Source organism: Salvelinus fontinalis, chromosome 6, assembly GCF_029448725.1.
Source record: "Salvelinus fontinalis isolate EN_2023a chromosome 6, ASM2944872v1, whole genome shotgun sequence".
NCBI lineage: Eukaryota > Metazoa > Chordata > Actinopteri > Salmoniformes > Salmonidae > Salvelinus > Salvelinus fontinalis.
The window spans coordinates 33,329,370-33,349,530 of NC_074670.1; the positions used below are offsets into that span (position 1 = coordinate 33,329,370).

At 41.8% G+C, this 20,161-nt stretch overlaps 1 protein-coding gene and 1 pseudogene across 1 annotated transcript in view; one reads left to right on the forward strand and one right to left on the reverse strand.

Annotated features, from left to right (window-relative positions):
- Positions 1–15,529, forward strand: part of LOC129857708 (nucleolar GTP-binding protein 2-like) — a 28,196-nt gene extending 12,667 nt beyond the window's left edge. Inside the window, exons 8-16 of the mRNA XM_055926210.1 lie at positions 3,606–3,719; positions 4,447–4,575; positions 10,512–10,616; positions 11,394–11,552; positions 12,218–12,325; positions 12,879–13,381; positions 13,818–13,891; positions 14,687–14,769; positions 14,939–15,529. Coding sequence (XP_055782185.1) covers positions 3,606–3,719; positions 4,447–4,575; positions 10,512–10,616; positions 11,394–11,552; positions 12,218–12,325; positions 12,879–13,381; positions 13,818–13,891; positions 14,687–14,769; positions 14,939–15,082 — 1,419 coding nt within the window. The 3' untranslated portion in view covers positions 15,083–15,529. The remainder of the gene's footprint in view (positions 1–3,605; positions 3,720–4,446; positions 4,576–10,511; positions 10,617–11,393; positions 11,553–12,217; positions 12,326–12,878; positions 13,382–13,817; positions 13,892–14,686; positions 14,770–14,938) is intronic.
- Positions 15,530–16,478: 949 nt separating this feature from the next.
- LOC129858601 (axonemal dynein light intermediate polypeptide 1-like) lies at positions 16,479–20,005 on the reverse strand (annotated as a pseudogene).
- Positions 20,006–20,161: the final 156 nt, after the last annotated feature.

Below are 20,161 nucleotides of genomic sequence, written 5' to 3' on the forward strand. Positions count from 1 at the left end.
GGGCGCTCCCGAGTGGCACAGCGGTCCAAGGCACTGCATCTCAGTGCTAGAAGCATCACTACAGACCCTGGTTGTATTCCAGGCTGTATCACAACTTGCCGTGATTGGGAGTCCAATAGGGCAGTGCGCAAGTGGCCCAGCATCGTCCGGGTTTGGCTATCATTGTAAATAAGAATTTGTTCTTAACTGACTGGCCTAGTTAAATAAAGATTTAAAAAACACAGATCATACATCAATATAGATGGCATCGGTTATCCTCGCCCTACAGCTCCAAGTGACAGAGAGCACATCAATTAGGGCCGAGCCCAGAGGTGAGACCAAGTCACTATTATTCGAGTCGCAAGCAAATCTCAAGTCACAAGGGCCGAGTCTCAAATCCAAGTCATGCATTCTGAGCAAGTCAAGTAAAAATAATCTGTACATGGGACATGAGGTTATATCAGTTTTTTTTTTTTTTACATCAAAAATATAACTTAGATGTTTTTCATGTCTGTAAAGTTAGATTTTTGAAAAAGTTAATTTTAAGTGAAAAATAAACTAGGAAGTTCTATCTGCAGTCCAATCACAAGCCTGAACAAATGCAGACCAATCAGAACACGTGTCTTTGCCATCTCCCTTAAAGTATGGTTTAGGCTAGTCTAACCAGCAATAATGGCACGCAAGCAAAAAACGGTGTCAAATCTTTTAATTACATTTCACATTGTTGTTCAGTGAAAACAGTAATTTGTCTGATCATAATACATTAAGAAATGTATTTGTTTTCTATTTTGGAAAACAGTACTATTCTATAATTTATGTATTCAAATAGCTGAAGACTTCTTAAAAACTGAACATAGAAGAAGTGTCAAACTTGTGGCTGAATCCAGATTGACATTTCAGAGCTATAAGGTTCTATCTGCAATTGCACCCACCCCCACCCCACCCACCAAATGTTATTATTAACAAATGTCGCAGGATTTTGATACTCTGTACTTTTGGTACCTTTTATGGTGAGGACCTTAATGGGTTTGACAACATGATTCACTACAAAACAGTTCTGATATCTGGGATGTGAAAATTGATGCTCAATATCTCAGAGCTATGCTTTGTGCAGATAGAACCTTTTTTTTTACCTCTAACGAGTCACCCTCCCGAATCCAGGATCCTCCTCATCAAAAAATCTGCCTAGCCTAGCGCCACAGGGATATCATATAATTTCATGAAATCACAAGCCCAATACAGCAAATGTAAGATAAACATCTTGTGAATCCAGTCATCATTTCCGATAAAAAAAAAGAGAAAAAAAAAGTTTTACAACGAGAACACAATATATATTTATATTAGCTCACCACAATAGCCAAACACACAACGCCATTTATTCACCGCCAACATAGCTTTCACAAAACCCACAAATAGAGATAAAATTAATCACTAACCTTTGAACAACTTCATCAGATGACAGTCTTATAACATGTTGTACAATACATTTATGTTTTGTTCGAAAATGTGTAAATTTAGAGGTACAAATTGTGGTTTTACATTGTGAATACGTAGCCATAATGCACCAAATTGTCCGGAGAAATTTTGGACAGTCACGTAATCTAACCAAAAAAATTCACTCAACTTTACTAAAAAATACATGTTGTACAGCAAATGAAAGATACACTGGTTCTTAATGCAACCGCTGTGTTAGATTTAAAAAAAAAAAAAAAATCTAATCAATCACATCAAGGTAGACACCCCATTCAACATTCTACTGCCTGTTGACATCTAGTGGAAGGTGTATGAAGTGCATACAGATCCATAAATATATGCCAGTTGAATAGGCAGGCCCTGACACAGAGCCCCATTTTCAGAATTTTCACTTCCTGTTCGGAAGTTTGCTGCCAAATGAGTTCTGTTTTACTCACATATATAATTCAAACAGTTTTAGAAACTTCAGAGTGTTTTCTATCCAATAGTAATAATACTATGCATATTGTATGATCTAGAACAGAGTACGAGGCCGTTTAATTTGTGCACGATTTTTTCCCCAAAGTGAAAATAGCGCCCCCTAATAGTCCTACGGTCACAAAATCGTTTGACTATCTATTGAGGCTACCAGACAGCCCATTTCATTATTTTGATTGTGTAATAATTAATTTGGCAACAAATTCCTAATGCACGCTTCATAACTCAAGCTATAACCCAAGCTATTTTGACATGCCAAAAGACCAGCTATGCTAGTAATTGTTGCTTGATGCTCCCCCCCACACATGCACGCGAGCTCACGTTATGCAGTTTAAAGATTATTACATTAATATGATGCAATTCCGTAGGCCTAGATTAGTGATCAGATCGAATAAGCAAAGGTATAAATACAAAAATTCCTATTGAAATATGTATGAATATATGCATCTTCCACATTTAATTTCACACTCGTGACCCCCCCCCCCCCCCCCCCCCCCCCCCCCAAATAAAAATAAATAAAGCACTTCACTGCGCAACTGTAGCGCACGACCTGTGTTGATTTGACATTTTGCTGGTCCAATCAGAGGGCCGAGTGTGCATTTCACTAGGCAATCAGTTTCTTTGCAAGTGCAATGCGGTCTCTGGCTGCATAGAGAGTAGTGACAAAACGTTACAAAACCTGCCCAGATAATTTCAAGTTATCAGTCTAAGTCGAGTCTCAAGTTTAATTTCTGTCAGGTCATCAAATTTTGTGGTTTGAGTCTGTCTTGAGTCCAAGTCATGTGACTTGAGTCCACACCTGGCCAAGCCTACACATGTACCCCATTCACACTATTTTGCCGGCCCAAACTGTACTCAGCTGAGTTTCTTTTCACATTGTCTTTTTCAACACGGTTGCTGCAACTATGATGGATGGGAAACAAACCAGCTCAGTCCGGTTTGGTTTGGCTCAGTAGTGTGAAAATCCCTAAAACTGTGAATGTGTGATCGAAAGACTAATATACGAGCAAGACTGGCAATGCCTTCTATGTCAATTGTTTTCTGGATGGAGTTGATGTTCTCAGGAGTTTTATGTAAGTAGTTATCGTCAACTTTTTTTCCAATCCCGGATCATGCTTGATCTACCTTGACAAATGATAGCCTGTGGCCTCAAATAACGTGTGTGTGTGTGTGTGTGGATTCAGGGTTCACCAAAACAGGAAGGATGGTGTCAGCGCCAACCGTTTTCATAATGTGCTGCTGGATTTTGCTGCAGTGCCATTAGAATATACTAGAGGTGCACTTGTAAAACACACATTATGAATGATTGTCAGACTTAAATTGAAATGACACATTGTGCCTGTGTTGTTAAATAGGCTTATTCTTCAGTGCTAATCTTGTGTAACCAGCCCTCATTCCCACTCAGAAGTATATTATTTACTCCATCAGCATCAGAGAAGATGATGTCTTACCCTAATGATACATTTCTAGGCATACATTTTTCCACGGCCAACTGAATCGTGCGTACTTGCAGGATATTTGATGGGTTTGACATTCGCCTGATTTGTAGGCTACAATCTACACACTTTCCTTTCATACTGACACACGTGCTGTGCAAACTAATTACAATTTCACATAGAGTAAATGTATGTCCATGTCTGTCTGACTTAGGTCTGTCTGTTTTGTCTTCAAACCAGAAACGCTGGGTAGCCGTGCTCTCTGCAGAGTACCCCACCTTGGCCTTCCATGCCAGCCTCACCAACTCGTTCGGCAAGGGCTCCCTCATCCAACTCCTCAGGCAGTTTGGCAAGGTAGGTTCCGTCTTCTCACACATGAGGCTCCCACTCCACACGAACCGAACTAAACTCCCCATTTGGTCAAAAGTAGGTCCCTAAGGGGCAGAGGTTGGTACAAATGGACAACTTTTGTCATGGCACCCTACTCTAACCACCCTTATGAGCGTGCGGCTCCACACAAGGTTCTCCCATCTGTTGCCGAGCTATTTTTGGTATGCGCGGGCCATAAAACAGGGCCTTGGATGCTCAGAGGAGGCATAGTTAACATAAATCAAGTTGAAAGGTATATCGCTGACACTTTCTCTGTTGGGTTTAAGATAACCGTGTTGAGTAGAAAACATACTAAGGTTTCCATGATCTTTGTGTGTGTGAACTGAAGTTCTTTAGGCATTTGCCCCACTCCAGCGGTTGAATTTTTTTTGCCTCGGCTCACAGACATGTCCGAGAGATAACGAGGCAAAGAAACGGTTAAAATAAATGGCTGTTAGAATTGACCTTTCGGGACAAAGTGGGGAGACTAATATTTATACCTCTTGGTTTTGACAGATTTTTCATCCATGGTGTAGACTTATCTGCTTCCAGTAGCTATTTTTCTCCTGTGAAAACAAGCTTTTTTAGATTACATGGTCACATGTTTTATTAGTATTGGCTGTGTAGAGTTGTGGCTGTTCGGAATTGAAGACAGGTTAAGTTTAGACTATTGTTCAGGAAACTGCTATTTTAAGTTGTTTTGCCTCTTCAGCTCCACACAGACAAGAAGCAGATCAGCGTTGGATTCATCGGCTACCCCAACGTGGGAAAGAGCTCTGTTATCAACACGCTACGCTCCAAGAAGGTCTGCAACGTGGCACCCCTCGCCGGTGAGACTAAGGTATGGTATCATTCCCCTCAAAAATAACTTCAAAATAAAAACACTTGAACATAAGCCCATATTGATACCTGAGGTGTCATGAGCAATTTACATACGTCTGTCGTGTCTTTGACTATGCCAGATTAATTGCTATGACATGCTATTCTATAAAATAATTTCTCCGTAATTAATATTACCTGATTGAACTAATCATGTAAATATTAATTAACTAGAGGGACACCACGAAATAATATTTATAGAGCTGTTATCTTCCGAATAAACTCTTAAAGATTTAGTAATATTTTACATCCATAGCAGTCACCTTAATCGTCATTTTATTCAGTCTCATCTGAAAGTGGTAAATCCTTGTTATCTGCAAGAATCCTGGCTAACAAGTTGAATCAGCAATACAAAATTGGGTTTAATTATTTATTTACTAAATACCTAACTAATCACACAGAATCACACATACACAATGAAATCATAACTTGATCACAAATTACGTCATACAGAAAAACGTCCCTAGCCGGCGGAATAGATATGTCAGCTTGTTACACAAAGAAAAGGGGCGGGATTTTAGTGAAAGAGCGGGAGACTGGAACATAGTCGAAGCTGTACCATCGTAAATACAGTATCTTATGCATTCTATATTACCGCCCATTTGAAGAAGGAAAATGCAATAAATATTTACTCTGAGCTGCGCTTCAGTAGGTTGGTGGTAGATGGAAGACCACCAACCCGAGTCCTCTGTCCTTTGAAGAATGTCTCTGGTGGTCACTGGATTCGTTGGAGTAGCGTCGTGTGTAGTAGACGGGATACTCAGACTGTCCTTCCTAACCTGCGTTTGTAGCGGCTGTTGCTAACTCAACGGCTAGGCGGTATCACTTCTGTAGTGAATACGAGTTCAAAGTTCATACCATTTGCAACCAAAGTCCATGCTGATGTTGGCTTAGTTCTGTAGTTGTTATTATCTGAACCATTCTGACATCGGATCGTCATCCTAAATGTACCCAGAACAGGAAGTTATATTTTTGTCAATGGCTTTTATAGTGGAGGGAGAGGGGTGTGTCTGAAAAGTTTATAACCCATGTCTCTTCACAGGGGCGGGCCCCTAGTTGAGCAGAAGCCCAAATTTATGAAAATCCAAATCTCTCATTTGGAAGCTAAAATTACATTTAATCTTTTCACAAATAATTTCATATTCAAACATTTGAATTAAACAACAATTCCATGTGAATCCGATACCTCTGACGTTTAGACTTTCCACAGTAGAGTTTGTCATTCTATCATTGATGAGAATGTGTCAGAGGGCAACCGAACTGACATAATATACCTTAAGTACCACCGCATATGTTCAGTTGATCGGATTACCAGAATATAGTTCATTCCCCCCCACTTTCTGATGTCCCCAGAATCTCTATGTTAACCAAGGGGTTTTCTTATGTCACATCAGTAGGGAAGAGAAAAAGGGGGAAAGAGGTATTTATGACTGTTATAAACCTACCCCCACTGCCAACGTCATGACACGTCCATGTAATCTCAATAAAGGCCAATGCAGGGGGGACAATCTCACGCTATTCCCTTGATTGCTAAAAGAGCACACAAAATGTGATGTTGCAGGCAGCACTGTTTGTGTATCAATGTGCTACTCATAGCCTAAGTAACTTCCCAACGATGTGCTGAAGTATATGTATTTAAACCTTTCGCTTTGGCTATACGCTATCGTTCAAAAGTTTGGGGTCACTTAGAAATGTCTTTGTTTTCCATGAAAACATACATGAAATGAGTTTGTCAAATGAATAGGAAATATGGTCAAGATGTTGACAAGGTTATAAATAATGATTTTTAATTGAAATAATAATTGTGTCTTTCAAACTTTGCTTTCGTCAAAAAATCCTCAATTTTCAGCAATTACAGCCTTGCAGACCTTTGGCATTCTAGTTGTCAGTTTCGTTGAGGTAATCTAAAGAGATTTCACCCCGTGCTTCCTGAAGCACCTCACACAAGTTGGACTGGCTTGATGGGCATTTCTTACGTACCACACAGTCAAGCTGCTCCCACAACAGCTCAATAGGGTTGAGATCCGATGACAGTGCTGGCCACTCCATCATAGACAGAATACCTGCTGACTGCTTCTTCCCTAAATAGTTCTTGCATAGTTTGGAGCTGTTGTAGAAAGAAATTGGCTCCAATTAAGCGCCGTCAACAGGGTATGGCGTTGCAAAATGGATTGATAGCCTTCCTTCTTCAAGATCCCTTTTACCCTGCACAAATCTCCCACTTTACCACCACCAAAGCACCCCAGAGCATCACATTGCCTCCATCATGCTTGACAGATGGCGTCAAGCACTCCTCCAGCATCTTTTCATTTTTTCTGTGTCTCACGAATGTTCTTCTTTGTGAGCCGAACACCTCAAACTTAGATTTGTCTGTCCATAACACTTTTTTCCGATCTTCCTCTGTCCAGTGTCTGTGTTCTTTTGCCCATCTTAATCTTTTCTTTTTATTGTCCAACTCTGCCTAGAAGGCCAGCATCCCGTAGTCACCTCTTCACTGTTGATTTTGAGACTGGTGTTTTGTAGGTACTATTTAATGAAGCTGCCAGTTGAGGACTTGTGAGGCATCTGTTTCTCAAACTAGACACTCTAATGTACTTGTCCTCTTGCTCAGTTGTGCACCGGGGCCTCCCACTCCTCTTTCTATTCTGGTAAGAGCCAGATCTGTTCTGTGAAGGGAGTAGTACATAGTGTTGTATGAGATCTTCAGTTTCTTGGCAATTTCTCGCATGGAATAGCCTTAATTTCTCAGAACAAGAATAGACTGACGAGTTTCAGAAGAAAGGACTTTGTTTCTGGCCATTTTGAATCTGTAATTAAACCCACAAATGCTGATGCTCAGATACTCAACTAATCTAAAGAAGGCCAGTTTTATTGCTTCTTTAATCAGAAAAACAGTTTTCAGCTGTGCCAACATAATTGCAAAAAGGTTTTCTAATGATCAATTAGCCTTTTAAATTGATAAACTTGGATTAGCTAACACAACGTGCCATTGGAACACAGGAGTGATAGTTGCTGATAATGGGCCTCTGTACGCCTATGCAGATATTCCATAAAAAATCAGCCGTTTCCAGCTAGAATAGTAATTTACAACATTAACAATGTCTACACTGTATTTCTGATCAATTTGATGTTATTTTAATGGACAAAATGTTTGCTTTTCTTTCAAAAACAAGGACATTTCTAAGTGACCACAAGCTTTTGAACGGTAGTGTACGTCTGATACCTGGCAGAAACGTGGCCAAAAAGCAAGAAAAACAATAACCCTCATCCTTCATTTCCTCTCTCTGGACCTGTTTATCTTGTTTGGAACCAAACGGTGGATCTGGAGGTCTGGAAACCCCACTGAGGGTGATACTATCGGAGTTGGCCGTCTGTTGCCAGAACTGTGAGCGTGCAAAAGAGATCAGTTTTTTTCTCCCCTTTGGGGTCTATCAGATTGGCGTGTAACCAGCAAGAGTTTATCGCCCAATGCAAGGTGGCTCTTGCCAGAGGCTGCTAGCGTCTGTCTGTCTGCATTTGTTTGTGGCCAAACAAGGTTGTTCAGCATTGGGTTGTCCCTCCTCTCTCTCGCTCTCTCTTGCCCCGGTTGTTTGAAATAATGTGCAATGCGTTTGTGTTTCTGTGTAAAAAAGCTTGTCAAATATTTCCTTCCGTCGTCCAAATTGGGATATGAGTATTGGTTTTCAGGCAGAAGAGAAAAGTAATGTGATTCTCAGTACAGTAGCCAGCTCCTCTCAAAAGCAGGGGAATAGACCTTCTTACCAGGGGTTGGAACTGAAATTATTTTCCAATCGTTTTCGTCCATAATTTTTTTTCATTCTGTTCCTTTTCAAACCTCTGAAATCGATACTTTTTTTTCCATTTACCTCAACTTTAAATTACTTTACCAATGGATAGAACCGCTTGCTATGGAGCAGGCAAGCTATGTACATGCATTAGACAGACAAGTGTAGTGTAGGGTGCGCGATGCGAGTGGAATTGGGAATCTTGTTCTTATGACATGCATTATCTGAATCTGGCCTACAGAATCATACCTACAGAGGAGTGGCTTCTATGAAGGAACTTTGAATGTCTTTGAATTTCAGAGATTTGGCTTAACTAACGTTGGACCAGAGCTAGCCCTTAATCATGACGCGGTTCCATTACACATAATGCCGCCTAGAGTTTGAGAGCTAGACCAGAGCTAGTAATGCTTTCTGTCCCATTATGGCGTCTGTAAACACACGGGCAGCGTCATTGAGACCAATACAATATTGCGATCTCTATACAACAACTGGTCAGAGAATGAGGAAGTGGATAGAATCTCATTTCATATGATTATTACATTTTACATTTTAGTCATTTAGCAGACACTCTTATCCAGAGCGACTTACAGTAGAGTGCATACATTTTATTACATTTACATACTGAGACAAGGATATCCCTACCGGCCAAACCCTCCCTAACCCGAACAACGCTATGCCAATTGTGCGTCGCCTCACGGACCTCCCGGTTGCGGCCGGCTGCGACAGAGCCTGGGTGTGAAGTGGCCCGGGTGGCGCAGTGGTCTTATCATTGAAATTAACAAATGTATAAAATATTGAATACTATGTATAGATTTGTAAGACTATAAATGACCAACCACCCAGTTTTGCTGTAGTTATGTCTATTTCCCTGCTTTTGAGAGGAGCTGGCTACTGTACCGGGAGATTTCCAGCAATTGCGCTAAGCTAACTTCAGTCTCCAAACTGCACGCTGCCAAATAAAAATGGTATTTATGAGTTCGTCTGACTCTGGGCAAGTAGATAAACGACCTAAATCAGACCTAAATTGGATCCTGACTGGCAACAACACATCTGCCTCTCTGACCCTCAACATGGCAGCTCTCTGGGTGTGTGCTTAGTCCCCTCCTGTACTCCCTGTTCACCCACAACTGAGTGGCCACGCACGAATCAACACATTAAGTTTCCCGACGATACGGTGGTAGGCCTGATTTTAGGGCTGTGACCGTATTACCACCACACCAGCGGTTATGAGTCATGAAGGCAGTCAAATTCTATGTGACCGTTTAGTCACGGTAATTAGGCTTCTCCAAGCTCTGATGCTGCTGATGGTCATTAGTATCCTACCAAACTGCCAGGTACTCAGCACTCTATTGTCCCCTCTATTCACTCTGATATCAATACAAATGTGATAAAAAATCGAATCAAACACTCCATGAGAGCCCATGAGCTCATGTTGCGCAACATTTCTATAAGCTATGCCATTGTGTGAGAACAGCGTGATGGCTTCTATTAAGAGGAGAATCCCATCAGTGTTCTATAGGCTAATCCTACTATATTAATTTCTAAGTGAACCACGGGAAAAGCGTCTTCCATTTGCTATTTAAGCTTAGATGACATGTATTGTTTTCCACCTGCCCCTGTTTCGAGACAGGTGCATGGTAATGGTCCATTCTAAATCTAAACAAATTTCACACCTTTTTATTTATTATATGTAAAGACAAGATTTAATATAAGCATTACATGTATAATCGCATTTGTGGTCACTTTTGATAATGGTGTTTTCCCCCTAATGGAACATTGAGAAATATTTATTTCTTGCACCGAATACAATAGTTCAACTTTTGTACTATGGGGGATAGTCGATTGACATAAGCTAGTGCTTTTGCTGTTCGCTAGTCCTACTCACCTTTTTGGCTGACGAAGTACATGTGGACAGTTCTGGAGTACGCTCTGAATGAATGGTCTGTCCGCTTTTAAGATCTGTTTTGTTTATGTTGAGGCACTAGGGTCTTCATTTCTGCTACATTATCAAATGTGATTGTCCCAAACCGGTGAAATGTTGTGAAAGTGCTCCGAGTATAAAATCAATAGATCCTGTGACTTAGCTGATCTCGGGCCCGGTCTCTTCTTCCAGGTGTGGCAGTACATCACCCTGATGCGACGCATCTTCCTCATCGACTGCCCCGGTGTCGTTTACCCCTCTGATGACAGCGAGAGCGACATCGTGTTGAAAGGAGTGGTATGTTATTATTTTTCTCCATCAATAATCTATATGGTTGTTTTTGTTTTGTACTCAACCATTAATTATATTTTATTTGAGCGTGCAGGGTTATACAGTGAGCTTAAAGTATTGGGACGGTGGAAAATTGTTTTGTTTTGGCTCTGTACGCCAGCACATTGGATTTGAAATAGTTAAAGTGCAGACGATCAGATTTAATTTGAGGGTATTTTCATCCATGCTGGGTAAACTGTTTGGAAATGTACTTTTTGTGCCCCATTTTAGTTGAACAAAAATATTGGGACAAATTCACTTGTGTATTAAAGTAGTCAGATGTTGAGTATTTGGTCTCATATTCCTAGCATGCAGTGATTTCATCGAGCTGGTGACTACAAACTTGTTGGATGCATTTGTTGTTTGTTTTAGTTGCGTTTCAGATTATTTTGTGCCCAATAGAAATTAATGGTAAATAATGTATCGTTTTGGTGTCACTTTCATGGTGAATTGAATGTTTCTGCACACTTGTATATTAATGTGGATGCTACCATGATTACAGATAGTCCTTAATGATTAGTGAATAATGATGGGTGAGAAAGTTAGATGAACAAATAGCATACCCCCCTCCCAAAAATGCTAACCTCCCCTGTTGTTGTAATGGTGAGAGGTTAGCATGTTTTGGGGGTATGATATTTGTGTGTCTAACTTTCTCACTGATAATTGTGTATACTTCCATGTCTAAACCTGTACCATTTCTAGCCTAACAAGTGTATCATTGTACACTTCACTGCTGTTTCCCAGGTGCAAGTGGAGAAGATCCGTAACCCGGAGGAGCATATCCCGGCGGTGCTAGAGCGGGCCAAACCTGAGTACATCCAGAAGACGTACCGCATCCCCACCTGGAGCTCCCCAGAGGACTTCCTGGAGAAACTGGCGATGCGCATGGGCAAACTCCACAAGGTCACTGCCTGGGTCATATTCATTAGCGCACACCGTAGCAAAACATTTTAACGGAAAACAAAAAGTGTTTCTTATTGGACAAGCCCAGATAGTCCCTCCCTGTTCGTCAGTTGTTTCTTGTTTGGTACTTAATTAACATCATCCTGGAGTGTATCAATGGGGGCCGAAGTCACAGTCCAGGGTCATTGACTGTAAGCTGTTGGTCGATCCAGATCTGTTTGTGCTTCATAGCCAACTCCTATGGTTGTCGTTTGGCATGCTAATGACCGTAGGGATTGGCAAGACAGCGCAGATTTGAGACCACCAGGCTACATTGTCTGGGCTGCTTGTCTTCATTTCTGACGATCTTTCATCTGTCTCAATTAGCTTTATAACTCTTTGTGATCAATGGAATTTGAATGTCAGAATATATATTAGTCCTGTATGTTCAGGATTTATCTTTGTGTATTTGAGAAGCTGTAGGTCAGTGGTAAAAATGATCTTCCCTAAACATACACTAAGTTTTTGTATGGGCCTTTTCTTGATCAGTTTGAAATTGTACACTTGACCCTAAAGCTTATTTGGAACTCATCCATCCAGGTGGCACATAAGGTCTATATAAGGATGCTCCGTTTATTCCTACTTGATTTTCTTCTCATGTTTCCCTAATGCATGATCTGTTGCAGGGGGGTGAGCCAGACCTTACCTGTGTTTCCAAAATGGTGCTGAACGACTGGCAGAGAGGACGCATCCCCTTCTTCGTGAAACCCCCTGGCTGTGAGGGAGAGCATGAGGTGAGGGGTGGACGAACGGCTGGAATAAAACCCTCTGTCTCGCATACAAATACAAAGAGACATTCCCAATAGTAATGTTAGCACATATTCTGGTTATAGTCTGCCACCCTCTGGCTACATGTAAAATGTCATCACAGGACTTGCCAAGAGTGCATGCATGGTCACATTGACTTTCTTTGCTCAAGTTATCTTTTTATTTGACATGTAAAAATAGATATAAAGCTGCTCCAGCCAGGTACAACAATGCATACATTAAAATGATTGAGGCTAAAACCCAAAGTCTTATTTCCGATGTGGTTCTCTCAGGTGAGCAACAAGATTGTACACTCAATATGAAATGTATACATGGTCTGCATGCATCCCGATTCTCTACCTTTCTCCTGAAGTGTGCACTTTCACACACTCCCCAATGTGGATTTAATTGGATTGGTGTAAGCATTGGCTGGAGGTAGTTTCCATTTTTAAATCCTTGCGAATGAGTGCAAGTGCACACTTCAGGAGAATCGAAACCTAGTCATTATTATGGAAACTGTACTGACTGGTGTGTTTTCAGGGCAAGGATAAACTGCCGGTGGAGGGGGCACCAGAAGCTACAGAGTGTGTACAGGAAGAAGGAGCAACAGAGGAGCAGAGCAAGGAGATGGTGGCTGCAGTGTCGGGCGAGCAGGAGGCCCAGCAACAGCAGAAACACAAACATGAGCAGGTGCAGAAGATCCTCTCCAATGTCCGGCAGAATTTCGGCAAGATCAACGTGGCGCCCGAGTTCAACGACGAAGACCTGGTCCCCGTGCAGACCGACGACCTCGCTTTCTCTGACCTGTCCGGCTCGGACGTGGAGAAGGATAGCGAGGAAGAGGAAAATGGAGATGAAGAGAGGGGGGATGGGGAGACAGCAGCCGGAGACGCCGAGGCTGCCGCCACCACCCCAGCCGGTCAGCCTGCCAAGGTGGAGGAAAAAAGGAGTTCGCGTGAGACGATCCGCGAGCTGGACGGGAAGATTGCGAAGTACAAGCAGTTCCTGGATCGGGCCAGACTCAAGCGCTTCTCCGCCATCCGGTTTGTCTTATTCTTCTCAGTTCTCCCCACCACTTATCATTTCAGTCTAGTTTTGAATATGTGCTTAATTACTACAAAAGTAGTGCTCTATGTAGGAAATAGGATGCCATTTGGGACGAAGCCATAGAGGGAGAGAGATGAAGGGTGCCTGGGTCCTTTTGAGGTGAAACATGATTGGCAGTTGCTCATACTGTTCTGTCTGATCGATGGGGTTTTATCATTTGTTGATTTGCTCCGCGCACTCACCTACCGTCTCTCTCGCTGGAGAACTTCAGCTCACGCCCCCTCGCTCAACAACGTCAAATAAGAGTCGGCGGCGGCCAATTTGCTTTCCATTGTCGGCTCAGCGAATTCCAACGGGACTAAACCGTCTGGATGTATAGGGAGTAATGAGGTTATATTTGACGTCTCTTTCTACTTTTCTTTTTTTGTACAGGATTCCGAAGGCGCTCTCTGACAAAATGCTCACAGACATGAAAGTGAAGGCGGGGAATAAACCACAACCTAAAGGTAACAACTTCATTTCAACTTATTTGTGATTTTCCTTCCTTTTACCTGACATCCCAAATGCAGGGGTTAAAGTTCTGTCACTGACGGATATCTGTCGTATGGATAATTGTTTTTGTAATATTTCCAATTGAAAAGGACTGGAATTGGTCAAACTTGCATTATAATACATTTACAAAATGATCCTCTTTCCCTGAAAGCATGATGGTCATTACTTTTTTGTTACATGAAAGGGGAGGTTAACTTCCCTCCAGACATTCGATCTGAGATCAACTTAAGTTTCAGTCATGGGATTTATTTTCCTTTAACCCGCCAAATGAATTCCATCAAAGAATAAAAGGGCCTTCCCGCAAAATATGCACCTTCCTTTACACAAGTCTTCATGGATAGCAGCAGATAAAATGTATAATTAGAGTAGGTGTTTGGCCAAAGACCACTGTTAAACTGACCACCAAACAAGCAATCAAACCATATAAAGGGGGATACCTAGTCAGTTGTACAACTGAATGCCTTTAACTGAAATGTCTTATACATTTAACCCAACGCCTCTTAATCAGAGAGGTGCGGGGGGCTGCCTTAAATTGTAATCCACGTCTTCGGCGCCCGGGGAACAGTGGGTTAACTGCCTTGCTCAGGGGCAGAACGACAGATTTTCTCTGGGATTCGATCCTTTCGGTTACTGGCCCAACGCTCTAACCACTAGGCTACCTGCCGCCCCATTGGGTATGTCCTATTAACTGTTTTATGAATTCCATGCCTAAGGAGCATCCACTTACTGGCCAACCTTTTGTACCTCAGCTGTAACACAGGTCGGCAAGAAGAGGAAAAACGAGGAGGCAGAGGAGCCCACGCGTCCACTCAGAAGTTTAACATCCAAGCAGGTACTGCATGTTCACTTACCCTGCTGTTTGACATCAAACAGGCCCATCTATCTTGACTGAATGCTTCTGATGGAAAGCCACTCCCCTACCGCTATTGTTAATGGAATGAAGGCACTGTTTTTCCTCAAGCTAAAATCTCACTCATTTGTCTCTCTCTCCCCCTCTGCAGAGGAGAGCAGCGGATCGTGCTCAGAAGGTGAAGAAAGTTGGAACGCGCTATTACGAAACACACAACATCAAGAACAAGAACAAGAACAGAAAGATTCCTACGGCGCCCAGTGAGGGCAAGAAAGCCAAGAGGTTGAAGCGCTAGTCTGGGGTCCAAGACACCAAATTGGGACATTTATAATAAGTATTTGTTTTAATGACTTGTTTTAAGGTGTCTTGGTACCTACCCTTGGTAATCTTGATGGAAAGTGATTTGGGTTAGGGTGCATTGAGTGAGTTAGGTTTTGATGAACCTAATCGCTTGACGCATTAACCTAATAAGGAGCTTCACTGCGAAGTGAAAGGATGAGTCTGTCATTCCCTAAAAAAGTACACTTGTACTGCATAGCCTGGATGCCAGTCTGTTTTCATTCTTTTGCTAGCTCCTTATGGAACTGTCAAATGTGGCATGACAATTACATAAGGAGTTGGCTAGAGAGCAGAAACGCACTGGCACCCAGGTTATGTACTGCACTTTTGGGGGGAAAAACATCATGTGACATTACTTTTCTTCTCCAAATATACATATCATAAAATAAAGAATATGAACAAATTTTGTCTTTTTTTTTTCTGCTATAGTAACGCAAGGCTTTATGGTTATGAAGTACACTTTTATTACATAATGCTGTGTTGGAACATCTGAAATCTGCCGGTTATAGATCACTTGTGGAATGAAGGGGTCACTTTTTGGGGGCAATGAACCCCTCCAGCTGGGCCTGTAAAGGATAAGAAATTGAAATGTTAAAAATATCTATCATATATATACACAAGTATGTGGACACCCGTTCAAATTAGTGTATTCAGCCATACCTGTTGCTGACAGGTGTATAAATTTGAGTACGCAGCCACACAATCTCCATACAGACATTTCAGTAAGGACATTCTACTGCCAGAGCTCAGTGACTTTCAATGTGGCACCGTCATAGGATGCCACCTTTCCAAGAAGTCAGTTCGTCATATTTCTGCCCTGCTGGAGTTGCCACGGTCAACTGTAAGTGTGGTTATTGTGAAGTGGAAACGTCTAGGCGCAACAACAGCTCAGCCGCGAAGTGGTAGGACACAAGCTCACTGGACGGGGCCGCCGAGTGCTGACGCGCGTAGTTTGGAACTCCCTACCGAGTTCCAAACTGCCTCTGGAAGAAACGTCAGCACAATATCTGTTCATCGGGAGCTTTAGGAAATGGGTTTTCCATGGCCGAGCAGCTGCACACAAAGTGCCAAGTGTTGGCTGGAATGGTGTAAAGCTCGCCGCCATTGGACTCTCGAGCAGTGGAAATGTGTTCTCTGGAGTGTTGAATCAACAGACAAACCTGGGTTTGGCGAATGCCAAACAAGTCTCTGAATGTCCTTGAGGGGCCCGGACTTGAACCTGATCGAACATCTCTGGAGAGACCTGAAAATAGCTGTGCAGCAACGCTCCCCATCCAACCTGACAGAGCTTGAGAGGATCTGCAAAGAAGAATGGGAGAACACTTTTCCAATATTACTACCATCCATGCATCTCATCTCATCTTTCCTTCATCTCTCTCCTTACCGAAGCACTGGGAGTAGAGCTCCCTGAGGACTGGGCAGATGCCAGTCTCCCTGGCCTGTCTCTGCTGCAGCTTCAGATCCAGCTGTTCCTATAGGTGCACCACGTCCATGCGGGTCCACGACGTGCTAGACACCTGCTGCACCCACAGCTGGTTGGTCTCCATCCATTCCCTGTAACAGTGGTAGAGCTGAGATTAACACAGGGTTGCCAGATTAAGTTTTACAAAACCGGGAATATTGGTTAATTTCCCTAAGGGGAAAAAAATAGGGAGAAGGGTGTTAATCAGTAAAGATGTGTGTGTCACGTCATACCAGGGTGGTAGTATGGCATTGAGGATCTCCTCGGTTTACTGTTTGTTGGCATCGGCTGAGGGGGTCTTGGGTGGAGGTGGCACAGGGCCAGTCATGGCAGGCTGTTGTGGGGCCCCTTTCAGAGTCCGTGCTTGAATTTGCAGTACACATTTAGGTTACATCCATCCAACATCCATCTTCAGCCAATTTGATGTTGAGAAAAAGCAAAGACAATTGTTTGACATCTCTCACCGCTCACTAGGAACATTGGCATGACATTGATTTCAAAATAATGCCCCTGGATGTAAGATTCCACTATATGGATACATTTAGCTACCTGTAGCTGGGGGATTATGCAACTTCGGACACTTTAGCAGTGCAAACTTTCCGAAATTAAAACTTATTCAAACACCATTTTACCAGTATTGTACTTGTCTTTGATTTGTCTAGAACAGCTGAAAATGGCTGCGATCGTACTTTTCAGGAATGTATGTTTTTGTCATTTTCCCCAGACAAATGTCATTTCCATCACATCATTAAACATCCATTTTAGTTGAAAATGAAATATCATACAATTGATTTAATGGATTTCTTATACATTTGTACATGAACTTGTATTGAAAATTATTTAAAGTGATTTTTAAGGTTTTCCTAATATGAATAATTCAGCATGACACCTGAATGTATAAACTTGCCTTGGTGACAGCTGAAAACATTTATCATGAAAAATATATTTCCACCCAACCTTTTTGTGAGATGATAACAACCATATGGTTTCCATATCTAAAACAAATGTATGTAATTTATACATAATATACTCTTCTACCTCAAAAATATGGGTTGTGATGGAAATGACAAGGTGTGGTGGAAGTGACATGTAAAAAAAAAAATGTATGAAAACAACATTTTATGGCAAACATTTTGAACAACCATTGTTAAACATTTCAGACCTATACTGGGGTTGTAGGCCCATCACTCACAACGTGTACATCAGTAGCCGATGGGCAGAGCTCAAGGAAGTAGGCCAGTGTTTTTGCGAAATGGGCCCAGACAGCAGAGGGGTCATGCCGCATAGAAGAGCACAGTGAGCAAAGTGAAACTATCATTTGTGGTATATCCAACACAGGTGTGGAGGGTCACTTGCTTGTGAGAATCACCAAAGTGAACTGCCTGGATTTCACTGGTGTATTTACACAGGTAGTTCTCTGCAAAGTCAATATGCACAATGATCACCTCTTTCCCCAGATTCTCTTACTTTTCTTAGTTTGGAGTATTGGTGTCAAATGTTGTACATGTGTTTCCCCAACTTCTTTCAATCCTTTGGAGAAGTCCTTCAATAGAATCTGCAGTGTGCCACATACCTTTTACTTTACTGTCAAATGTACACTGAACTTCTCCGTTTCCCTCTGTTTTTCTACACATCCAATATTTACCTCGATTTTTCTTCAACTTCTGGACATCACATCTAGAACAACTTTCCACTGCAGCCATGCACTTGTGTCACAATGTTTCCATGGTAACTAAATTAACATTCTCTTGAAAAAAACTTTAATGAGGAATTTGTCCTCAGTGGTGGAAATGACATCACTCCCAAAGGACAGGTATATTTTGTCACAAGCCGGCTCAGCCTGTAACAAAAATGAGGGGACACGAACAGGTATAGGCCAATTTATAAAGATTCTTTATTCTACAACAAACTATTAACTTAAACTAAGAAAAAGGAATGAGGTGTGGAAGTATCACAATGTAAGGTGTATGTAAAGTTCATGGATGCGTGAACATGACTGAGTGAAAACTATGCAAAACTACAAAGGAACAAACAAATCATGAGCATACCTGGAGGAGCAGAGAGCGAGAGAGAAGTGGTTAGTGACAGTTTAAATACTTAGAGCCCAGGTGACTCCAATCACTAACGACCCTCCTCTGCCTGCAGGAGGAAGCGCCCCTGCACTGCAGAGGAGCCGTGACAATTTTGTGTAAAAAACAATATAAAGGGCATACTAAAAATAAATATTGATATAGATTTTATTTAATTGACTCTTTCTGTAGTACATAACATTATATAATGCGTAATTATTAATGTTTTTTCATAGAAAAACATAGTAGAAGCTTAAAAGTCTGGGTCAGGGACAAGGGCAAAATAGTGAAATTGAGACATAAAATGCATCTGAAAAGTAACTAGAATACTTGATAGAGAGGTGTTTAAAAAAGTATGGGGTGATTCCAGTGTGAACTTAACATACAAATATATATATATTTTTAATATATATTTTTATAGAATCCTCAACATTGACCAGAGGACATGGAAGTGCCCGTAGTTGCAGAATCACCCAGCTACTGTAACTAACGTTAGCAGCCAGCATTAAACACGTGTTTTGTTAACGTTACTCTCTACCTTTGGTGACTTATTTTCTGTGTTTCTGCTCACCAAGACTGGGTTGTCATACACTGCTCAAAAAAATAAAGGGAACACTTAAACAACACAATGTAACTCCAAGTCAATCATACTTCTGTGAAATCAAACTGTCCACTTAGGAAGCAACACTGATTGACAATAAATTTCACATGCTGTTTTGCAAATGGAATAGACAAAAGGTGGAAATTTTAGGCAATTAGCAAGACACCCCCAATAAAGGAGTGATTCTGCAGGTGGTGACCACAGACCACTTCTCACTTCCAATGTTTCCTGGCTGATGTTTTGGTCACTTTTGAATGCTGGCGGTGCTCTCACTCTAGTGGTAGCATGAGACGGAGTCTACAACCCACACAAGTGGCTCAGGTAGTGCAGCTCATCCAGGATGGCACATCAATGCGAGCTGTGGCAAGAAGGTTTGCTGTGTCTGTCAGCGTAGTGTCCAGAGCATGGAGGCGCTACCAGGAGACAGGCCAGTACATCAGGAGACGTGGAGGAGGCCGTAAGAGGGCAACAACCCAGCAGCAGGACCGCTACCTCCGCCTTTGCGCAAGGAGTAGCACTGCCAGAACCCTGCAAAATGACCTCCATGTCTTGCCTATAATTTCCACCTTTTGTCTATTCCATTTGCACAACAGCATGTGAAATTTATTGTCAATCAGTGTTGCTTCCTAAGTGGACAGTTTGATTTCACAGAAGTGTGATTGACTTGGAGTTACATTGTGCTGTTTAAGTGTTCCCTTTATTTTTTTGAGCAGTGTATTTCAGCAGAGAATCAGCTGGAGGAATCATTGTGATACTTTGATTACACTACACATAAAAACGTAGTTTGTTGTAGCGAGTACTGTCTTAAGGAATGTATGTATGTGTTGTTGAAATGTGAATTGATAACCTATTTGTTTATTTTTACCATGGCAACTTAATTCCATGCGCGACTCACTAACCTCT